Source organism: Fukomys damarensis, unplaced genomic scaffold (assembly GCF_012274545.1).
Source record: "Fukomys damarensis isolate Sample0158 unplaced genomic scaffold, DMR_v1.0_HiC HiC_scaffold_29, whole genome shotgun sequence".
Classification (NCBI taxonomy): domain Eukaryota; kingdom Metazoa; phylum Chordata; class Mammalia; order Rodentia; family Bathyergidae; genus Fukomys; species Fukomys damarensis.
Window position 1 is genome coordinate 15233658 of NW_022900941.1, and position 11085 is coordinate 15244742.

At 41.4% G+C, this 11085-nt stretch overlaps 1 protein-coding gene across 10 annotated transcripts in view; it reads right to left on the reverse strand.

The window, feature by feature from the left end:
* Nucleotides 1-1975: 1975 nt before the first annotated feature.
* The window catches only part of Nckap5 (NCK associated protein 5), an 855349-nt gene continuing 846239 nt past the window's right edge, over nt 1976-11085 (reverse strand). For all 10 annotated transcript variants that reach the window (XM_010606203.2, XM_010606202.2, XM_033757250.1 and 7 more), the window contains one exon: nt 1976-3053. In XM_010606203.2, coding sequence (XP_010604505.1) covers nt 2775-3053 — 279 coding nt within the window. In that variant the 3' untranslated portion in view covers nt 1976-2774. The remainder of the gene's footprint in view (nt 3054-11085) is intronic.

Here is an 11085-nt window from a genome sequence, read left to right on the forward strand (position 1 = left end):
CGCCGGGGCTGGCAGCTGCCTTGCGGGTTCCCGCTCCTCTCACTCGCTCTCCTGGGCCAAGCGCCTTGCCTCCGGAGTTGGCGGCTGAAGCTGAAAAACTACAGGCGACTCGGAGCACCCGAAAAAGTCTCGCCTCTTCTTCTCCCTCCCACGCCATGCACCACGTGACAGCTGCCGAGTTGGGGAGGGGGTGGCGGGCGGGGAACCGAGGGGACCGTCGAAGTCCCCACCCCCTTCCTGCCGCCCTCTCCTCCCGCCTCCGCTCTTCCTGGGAAAGAGGCGCAGAGGGGTCGGGGGAGCGTCCAAGAAGGCGCAGCAGGTGCCTGGGGACCTGGAGGGCGCAAGTGGGGAACCGGCGTGGCGGGGTCTGCTGGCCTAGCGCTGGGCCAGGCTCCGCGCATTCTCTGCTCCCCCTGCTGATAACGAGCACCCAGCCACTGGGTTTGGCCCGCCAGCCGGAGGTTTAGTGCTGTCGGCCTTGGGAAACTCTCGGGGCGATGGGGCGTGTTCCCGTACACCTGGCGAAGTTGCACACCCGCAGGCTCCCCGGGGTGTCCCCAGCTGCGGCTCGACCTCCTCCTCCGAGAGGCCTGCAGGACCGGTCATTGCCGGGTTCGGCCTTCACAGGGTGGGTAGGAGTGTGGTGGGGACCCTGAGCACCGCGCAGATCCCGGTCACCCTCCTTTCGCCCTCCCGCGCGTGCCACTGGAGGGGGCTTAGTCACGGCTGGTCGCCTAGCCCAGAGGTGCGCCCTAGGGACTACCGTTTGGAGCGAGCAGGAGCGAGCAAATCCGGGCGAAGAGGATTGCTTTCCTTCTCCCCTCCTTCCGAAAGACAGGTCAGGCTTCATTTGGGCCCCTAAGGCCACGAGTTATAACACTGCGCAAGACACGGTCCCTGCCTAGGACTTGGACCCACCACCACCACCACTCACCCCAAGTTTCTCTTCACCAATCCCAAGTGACACCCACCTTGTGTAGTCCCCGGACGCCAACGGTGCTGTTTCGCCTTCCTAGCGGAGCTTTGCAGCAGGTGGTGCTGGAGTCCGCGTGCCCGCCCGAGCTCGTTTGTGCCCCCGCCCTCAATCCCGCCCTTTCCCACCCCTTATTCCCAGATCCCCAGGGAGCATCCATTTCCGTGGAAATAGGCTCCTAAACTGTGCCCCTCTCCCGCCTCCTCGTGGGGAAGCTCTCTCAGGCTGGGACGCAGACCGTTTATTTCCCCATCCTGCCAGCAGAGCAGGTCTGGAATTGGCGTAAATGACTTTCTTGTAATTCCTCTGCAGAGATCCTTCCTATTGCCTCGGGCTCCTTCTCGGACCTTGCAGCCCCTCTACCGCTTCCGTTTTCAGTTGGTTAACCCCTCCCGGAGACTGAAATGCTCTGACCATTACTCGCCTGGCTGCAGGCTCTGATCTTGCAATTGGCTGCATAACTATCACGGGAGCAAAAGGGCCAGCTTATTTACTCCTTCGGGAAAGCCATCCTCAGAGCACGTGTGAATCATGACTGTTGTAACTGAGTGGCTAGAGGGTCCTTGAGCAAGTTCTTTTCAGCATACAGAGGGTACAACTGTGATAGGACTTTATTCAGAAGTGAAACAAAAGAATTTTTAAAAGCCTGAAAGACAAGGACGCTTTACATAATTTTCATTTAGGGTAACAAAATTCAAATACAACAAATTGCACAAATCAACAAAATAACACTGATCATACAGTATTCTTTAAAGAACAATTGTGTGCTAAAGTAACCAAGTAGATCCTAAAAGGATCTCTATTATGCCTAGTTTACAAGCTCCTGTACAAAAGCAATTATAGATAGTTCACATCTAGAAAAAAATACACATAACCTTTAAAATAGAATTTATCCTTACATATAAACAGTCTTTGTAGAAAAACAAGGTATTAAAAGGTAAGAAATTTTCATAGCACCATTGATTTTATTTGTTAAAAAGTGAACACAGCAAATAGGAATTTGTTTTTATTTTTAGAGTACCCAGATTTTAATTTTAGAAAGTACAAAGATAAAAATCAACAAATAATATCGGGAATCACAGAGGATCACTAAGTAGAAGAGGTTGTTAAGGAACCGTCGAGGGAAAACCCATTGAAATAGGAATAGTTTGCTTCTGGACATACGGTCACACTTCCCAGTGTCCACACTTCATTTTTCAGTGAAAGCAGAATTACCGTTAAAACTTGAATCTCTCTTCAACAATTCTAAAATTGCACTGCAATTAAAAACAACTATTAAAATGAGATTGTGACATGGAGAGAACTATGATCTCTCTGGTTTTTCCGCAGGCCCTGTTTTAGATTTACAGAGTGTACCCACAAATAATTTGAGGACTACAATGAACTTCACAAAATGTTTAGTTGAAATTTTCAAAAATATATATTATCATCCACTTCTGAGACTTAGTACATCATTTCAAGAGCATGGCACAGATTCCTTTTATTGCTATCTTTTCTTCCCTACAAATATAATTTTCTCTTCCAAAAAATTTACAACTTCTGTACAAGTATTTTAAAAAGTGCAAAATTAAGAATTCTGTATTACATTTACTTTTAATCCTCTCGAAACACAACAAATAGATTAAATCTTTATTGCCCTGTCAGAGAAATAAGCCCTGGTGGGTTGCCTGCTGCGTACTTGACAAGGTGGGCTCTGGTGTTGTATAGTTTATGGCTAACAGCTCTGTGTCCCCCACCCCCGCCCCACTTTCTTTTTTTAAGTGCACTATTCCCAGCTCTCACTATGGGGCTAAAACGTCCTTTATACATCATTTGAACCTTGACTTGCACAAGAAGAAAAGCTATCATATAAAGAATCACTCAAAGATTCCAAATTGTCTACCCCAGGCCTATCTGAGCTACTTAAAGATGCCTCTTCATTTTTTTCTCTTTCTTCCTTTTGTCCTTCAACCTTGCTCACAGAGTTCTCTTTTTCTAATAAAATCACAGAATTGCTGTTAAATTTATTGAATGACTTGAGGGAAATTTTAGATAATCTATGCTCAGGATCTTCTTTTGTTTCTTCAACTTGTTTCAATTTCTGCAATAAAAGAGGAAAATATTAGAAACATATTTCTTTGGAAAATCAAGTTATTCTATCCAATATTCAATTATTATCTGTACAAAGAGTAGTTTAAAGGGATAGAGAGAACCTACAAGTCTTTAATGATCTTCTAGTATAATTAAATGTAATAATAAGGCCAATTTTAGTGATAAATCAAGACTTTAATTATTTTACTGAGATAAATAGGTCCCAATTTACAAACCAGTTAAGTGCCATTTAATTTCATTTTAGATAGATCCATTTGAAATTTATTCAGGTAAAGTGCCTTATTTTTCTTAATCGAAGTTTCAAACTCCTCTGCTTCCTTGCTAAGTGTTGTACTTTTTCTAAGTATAGATAGGGATTGAGTTTCAGCCAGAAGTTAAAGAAAAGGGCAGAAAATCCCTTAAATTGCCAAAAAATGTCAGTGCATATTAAGCTTGTCAGTAGCATCATCATGTTTGCATGGTCCCTTTATGGGACTTTGAATTCCTGAAAGAGATCTCTGGGTCTTTCACAGTGGCTTCCAGAAGGCTCAAGTGTGTAGACACCATAGAAATCGGTGCGCAGTTTAGTCACTCCCCCTGTCCGGTGGGTTCTGGTAATATACCAGGTTGCACTGAGATATTTATAGGATGTTATTAGCACCCTGTAGGACTTCACAAAACATTGCAGTCACACTCAGTGATCACTGCAGGTGAGCCCAGTGGACGTGATTGCGTTCAGTTGCTCCAGTGCTGGTCAGGCTGGCAAGACAAAGGGAAGCAGGGATGCAGAAGAACGTAAGAGTGAAAATGTTACAGCCTCTACAGTAGTTCTCATTTTCTTTTTTCTTTCAGGCAAAAATTTGATCAAACACAAGGAAGAAGCAGGGGCAGGGCTTAGAAATGATAGTGACTGCTTACTAAGCAGCCACTGGGTAAAAGGCTCTTGACAGGTTTTCTCTATCAGCCTTTCTCACACCTGAAAGTTATGTTTAACTCACATTTTACTGTGTTTTGCAATCCATGTGTTATTTTGAAGTTTTATTTTTAACTTACACATAACAATTGTATGGTGTATGGAATGCAATGTGTTTATATATATTATATATATTACATAGTAGTGATAAAATCATTTACTCTATTATCCCAAACCTTGATCATTTTTGGGGTAAGAACATTTAAACTGCTCGCCTCTCGTTATTTTGAGTTTCCTGATATAATACTGTTATACAGTGCACCAGAACATCAGAACTTATTCCTAATATTGTACCTGTTGACCAATTTTAAAGATGAGGAAAACAAAGCTCACCATGACAGAATAGTTGCCCAAGCTTGCAGAACAAGGGACAGAAAACAGAATTAGAATTTCAATTTGAACCACACTCTTATTCTACTAAACCATGCTGTCATAGGTAGAGAGGCAAAATATTGTGCTGTTATGTTGTTATCCAAATCTTCCATTTAAATAAAAGACCAAAGGCAAATTTTTTCTGCTTCCCAACTTGCCCCTGGCCCATATAATGACGCTGGATTTAAAAAAGGTGCAGCGAGGAAAGCAAGTTTCCATGGGGGCAAAAAGATACGGCCAAAACCTATGGACCTCACAGCAAATAGAAGGAGAATTAGATGGAAGTGGATGGCTTCAGGGTCCCAGGAGCAGGCACAGACAGCTTCTCTGCTATGGGAAATGGTGATATTCCATGGGAATATTTGAAGATCAGCCTTGGACTAGTGGTTCCTTCATTATACTATTAACATGCAGGTGCATCACGTGATAGTTCAGGTTCATTCTCAGGTGAAACTACAGGGGGCTGAGAAACAGATTCCTAGCTGACTATAGAACAGCAATACTGTGATTAAGAATCACTCCATGAAAATGCCCCTTCTAATGTTGTGCCAATTTTTTAGGCTTTCTTTTTCCAAAGAAATATATAGCACAGTATTAAAAATGTATGGGGAGTAGGAAATGCTTTGGAGAGAGTAAACATTTAACTTCATTTACCAAATTGTAAATGCTCATTGACATTTAGGTACACAAAAGGCATTCAGTGCAATTTCCTCCTCACTTGGGTGTCTTAGTCCTTTTTCTTCCAAAGACTGCAAGCATTTTTCTTGCCATTTCTGGTCTATGTAGATCTCAACTTCACTAAACACACACTTATTAGAGAAGCTACCACAAAATAGATTTGAGGGCTGAGAATACACTCCTGATTAAAACTGTTTCCTACAGGGGAGATCTGGGCCCTTTCCTTGACTGTAGCAGTGACTGAATGCACCCTCAGGTGTAAATGGTGATAAGACACATACGTGATCTCCAGGATTAACTAAAGTTTTAGAAATAAAGCACCATAGGCCTCTGGTACACAGAAGAGGCTCAATAAATGTAAGGCAGGGTTCTTATTCTAGAGCAGTGTTTCTCAAATGAAATGCAAACAGAACTACTACATCAGAAACTCTCAAGTATTCCCCCTCCTTAACCAGCTTACATAATGATTCTGATACACGACAAACATATACACAAGGGCCGGGGATTTCGCTCAGTGGTTCAGTGGCCTGCCTTGCAAGCGCAAGGACCCAAGTTCAATCCCCGGTACCAAAACAAAAACAAAACCAACCAAACAAACAAAAAACATATACACAAAAGTATTCTGTGTATGGAAGGTCGAGGTAAGGAAATAATTTAAAACATGAACTTTCACTGGGGATAGTATATCACCTTTTCTAATGGCTTCAAGCTTGAAGGTTGGTTTTTTCAGTTAAATATAACATAGGACTAACTGGGCCGGGGTGTTATGGAAATGAAGGAACATTAATAAGAAAAACAAGGTCATCTCAAGCTTCCTTTTATCTTCATGATTTGGATGAAAGGCAAGGGCAGAAATATTTCTTGGCTCTAAGAACATCAGTGCAAATGACAAAAAGGGCCAAATGCCATTCAACTTCAAGTTAGGGAGCTCAGGAGTATTTCCCGTATTTAATGGCAGCAGCATCTATTTATTCTGCTGAGCAGAAAGGTGAGTTGAGATCTTTTGATTTCAAAGGTGAGGACATAAATCTAGGTCAGTATTTGTTGATGTTAAAATTTTTCTGATTTTTGAGCATTGGTTCATATTAAAACAAAACAATGAAAGAACCCAGCATGTATGCCAACTTGCAATCTTTGCACTCAGTGTTTTTTCTTTTTCTTTTTTCATAGTACTAGGGATTGAATGCAGGGCCTTCACACTGAGCTACATCCCCAGCCCTTTTTATTTTTATTTTGAGACAGGATCTCCCTAAGTTGCTATCTACATTTCCCAGCCTGGGCTCAAATCTTCCAGCCACAGCCTCTCAGAGGGTCAGGGTTACAGGTGTGCACTCCTATGCCCAGATTATTTGTTTTTATGTTCTACGTGTCGCCCTACCCCCACCCCCTTCCTCTCTAAAGGCCTAGCCCAATGCTAAATTGTCAGGAGGTTCTCAGTGAAAGCTTCCTTTAGCCTCCAGTGTTGGCTTGTGCTTTTCCAGTGGTTTGCCAAGAATAACGGTACTAAGTAGCTTCTTCCCCTGCCCCTGTATGAACACACTAAATTAGCCTCAACCGTGCTTGTTAGATGTCAGGTATATTTAAACTTTCAAAGTCACATTACATTTGAATGCAAATAGAAGGGAGGAGAGTGGTCAAACAGTAATGGATTACTGATCTATCTGGCAAATCTTCACCAAACAGTGCAGGACTGTTGTAGCAACTGCATGGAAAGATGCTTTGCAAACTAATCATGGTAAAAATGTTCCTATTTTTACTGCATGCTGTTCAGGTGCTGACAGTAATTTGCAGGGATCATCTGTCTTCATCCCTGCAGGACTTCCATAGGGTGGGTGCCATCGATTGAGGCTTCAGGAAGTTACATAACTCATGCAAGGTTTTGTAGCAGTACCTGGTGAAGTTTGGACCTAGACCTGGGGGACTACTTGCAGAGCCCAACTTCTCAAACTTTACCTTGGAAAAGTGCTTAATGACCATTAGCAGCATCTTTAAAGTACCATCTGAAGTAAGAATTACAGAAGAAAATAATAATGATAAACACAGTACAGATTTGTGTTTGACAAGAGTTGTGTTGCTTCTAAAAACATCCCATGTCCTTTATATGCTGTTTCACCAAAATTAAAATTACTTCACTTACCACCTATAGGTGGCAACAGTTGTACAGATGACTTTTTGATGGGGCTTTTTATTGCACTGGGAGCAAAAATAATGCTAAACAGGCAAGATGAGAATATATTTTCAAGTTCAAAATAAGTAGCTGTGCATAGTCTTACAGTATTTTCCTATCTTTAGTGTAACCACAAAATTATTAGTGCTAATCTGAGGAAGTACATAGTGATATATTCAGAAATCTCTTGAGAATTATACCTTAACTAATTTAATTCCTTGTTGTTCAACAGTCTATCATTCACCAAACCAATTTAGTCTTTGACCAGTTTTGTGTAATCTTGTGGTTCTGATTCTCATATAAAGTTTCATAGAAGAGTGTGATTTTAGAAAGATTCTGAAGGATAAATAGGACTAAGGTATACCATAAAGAATCGGGAGGACATTTCAGTAAGTTGCCATCTAATAGGCTCCTACTGCCTCTGCATACCACTCCACAGTCTACCTTGGGACCAAAATGTGCCCAGAGAGTCTCCTGCTTGAACTTGTAGATTCTCTAATGGACAGACTCACTGTAAAGGAAAAAACACAGAGCGCGCCCGTTCCAAGAGGTTCCGAGGCATACATCTAGAATCAGGCAAGTGCTGTTTTAGCCCAGTATCTGATATATAGAGAGCTTATATTTCTAAACAGCTTTCCTATGTGTGATCTCACTGTGTTCTATCTACATCAGCCTGGACGGTGAAGGAGTCTGGAGCCAGTTATACTTTCTATGGGCTATTTATGGAACCTGTAATTCTTACAAATTCAAGTTCAAGTGGAATTAGACCTGGAAACTTAAGATTCCTGATATTTAACACAGAAATACTTACAGTGTTTTTTCACAGTCAATAGTAATCATGGAATAGAGATTTTGCCTAGAGCAATATCATGAACACTAGAAAGGATCAATTAGGAGGAGATATAAGGAAGATGAGAATACATAAAGTAATACACAAAAACTCAATGATAAACCAGTAAAATACATATACAAGATGGCATCAGTTTCAAAGCGATATATGTTGTACATGTACAGCCAGAAACTCTGTCCACAGTTGGGAAGAAACAAGAAATTTATGAAGTGCAATCAATTATTGTTCTATGATGAAGGCTACTTTCATTATTTCAAATATGTTTCCATCTGTTGATTATATCTTAAAAATATTGGTTAATATATCTTGAAAATATTAGTTAATGTAGCTACTAATATATCTAAATGTCAGGAAGAGATTCAAATCTACTTGGCAAATTTAAATCCAGCATCATTCCTCAGCTGGGCACTGAAACAATGACCAGAGATTTTAGTCCAAACGAATGTAAACAGGATCTTAATCAACATGATTTATAAGTTCTCTATTGCTACAGCCATCAGCTGCCAATCATTTTAAGAAAATCTGCGATAGGAAAATCTCTATACTTACAAAGACTTTTTACTGTATGTCGGGTTTAGGGTCACAAGCATTCCAAGAATTGCTTCATTTAATCCAGACAGCACTGTTATCACTCCCATGATACAAATAGGAAAATACAGGAGGAGAAGTGCAAATAAGCAGCTGCATACAATGGCTAAGAAGTCTGGAAGGCAGGATTTAAGCAGAAGCAGCCTAACTACAAAACTTGGGATCTTAATCAGTACATATTACAAACAGGGATTTGGAAACTTGGGTGCAATTTCTCACATTGTGTTAATTAGCTGGGTGTGACCCTTTGAAACTAAAGGTTCTACATGAATTTTTTTTAAATCTTCCCACTCTGTAAAGCTCTGTGACTCCAAAATATTCTTAATTGGGTGTCTTCTGTGCATCTATTAGTGGAACTGGAGGTGGCTCAATAACCAACCCTCACATCCCTTTTCCCCACCTTAGTTCTCAATGACTTGAAAAATAAAAGACAAAAGCTGACAGGAAGCTAAAACATCTGCTTTGTTATTGACAAAGCCTAAATTGGAAGACGAAGTTTTTATCTGCAGAAAAAGTGGATTTCCTAACACTGGTCTTAAGAAACAGACAAGCTCAATAACAGGCAGCCCCAGACCCTGGAATAAGTATCTTACCATAAAATCCGAGGACAAAGAACAGAATGGATTGTGTGCTTCTGACAGTTAACTTGACTGGAGAGACCTGGGAAGATCCAGAGGCGAACTATGCATGGCTTGTTCGTTTCCTACACTTTCTAATCAAACAAGTCTCTCCTCTGTCCCCTGAGAAGTGAATCAGGAGTGCTGTCTAGGGAGCTCCCTCCACCTGGAAGGACACACCCACGACTGAGAGGTTTCACTTGGGAGTGGGTAAGTCAGAGGACACTGTCTCATCCGGGGCTTTGCCTTGAGGTTGAAGTTGTGATTTACCCCAGTTCTTTTCTGTGGCACATATCTTGAGCTCTGGGAAGATGAACTCAGGGCAGATTTTGGTGCAATGCTCTTGTTGTAGGGATGGGGAAGAGGAATTCTAATTCAGGGCCTCTCCAATGAAGATTGTACACATCTCGAAGTCTATGTTATGTGACATTTGCTGGGGTAGGTCAACCTCAAGGGAAAAGATGCAGCCGAAGTCATTTTTTTGCAGAGACACTAGATAATCTCTTCCCTAATGCCACCACTTACTGCATTCCTGGCGGAGCCACTTTCTGGATGAGACATAAAAATAGACAGAATGACCTTTGGTGAGCTCTAGAGGCTCCTCCACACTGCTCTCAAAAGTTGTGGTGTTAACTTTGTTAACCTGGTCAAATTCCAAGTTGGATAATTATTTCGCCCAGTGCTCGGTTCCCTCTGTTCCCTCAACTGGACACATTACTCTTCACTTGCCCTTCTGAAAAATTAATGTGTCGCATCGTAATAGAGAACCGCTCTTTCCATCCAACTGCCAGCAGGGAGATGTAAGCTGACACTTGGGGGCACTCTTTTTCCTTATTGGGGGTCTTTGTGATGCTTCAGTATCTCCAGGGCAAACCGGCTTTATTAAGTGAAAGAGTAATTTTCAGTGGAGATGTGCTTTTATGACCATATTAACTATATCTATATCGCTGTCTTTTACCATGATCAATGTCTTTCATTGTCCACTGCCAGAACCCTTGAACCCAGAGGGGAAAAAAAGATGAGTTTACTTGCCGGGAAAAAGAAAAAAGAAAGCAGACAAGTCAGTAGGAAACTAAGGATTGCTAGAAAATAGTACACCTTGTGGAAAGTTAAAGAATGTACTTTGGATATAACAGTGGCCATAGATATTTAAAGACCAGATCAAAGGGACTCCAGGAAAGAAAAGTCATTTTGATCTGGTCATGTCCAGATGTGGGGTCATGTCCCTCAGGGGGGAGGGAAAAAAGGAAAATCACAATCACTTATAGCAGAGAAAGACATTTGGGAACAGAAAAGGCATAATGATAAAATGATAAGTTTGGGTAAAACTGTTCCATGAGTATTCAAAGAACATTTATTACTTCTGCAAACTTGAATATTAGTTACCTAAAATGCCTATTTGAAAAGTTGTATTTTTTTCCTCTTCTGTTGGATAGATGTGCAAATCTAATTTAAAATATAGGCTGATCACCTTCAGCAATGCAACATGTTTGAGGAATTTTGGTCAATTTCTCCAAAAGTCCAACATGCAATATTTTATGGTCACCTAGAACAGGGCAAACCAGGCAGCTCAGTGACAGCAGCCTGTGTAAGTAGCTTAACTAAGGGGAACACAGCAGAACGTGGTTCTCTGTGTTAGCTTCCTTTTTCTAGCATAGACATATTAACTAAAAATTGTATTCAGGAATGAGAACTGAGCAAGTCTTGAAATGGAATTTCTAAATATGTTCATTTAGATGTCAGGCTAATGATTCCAGCTGATGAGACTGAGGATATCAGGTTTTTCTCATATATATA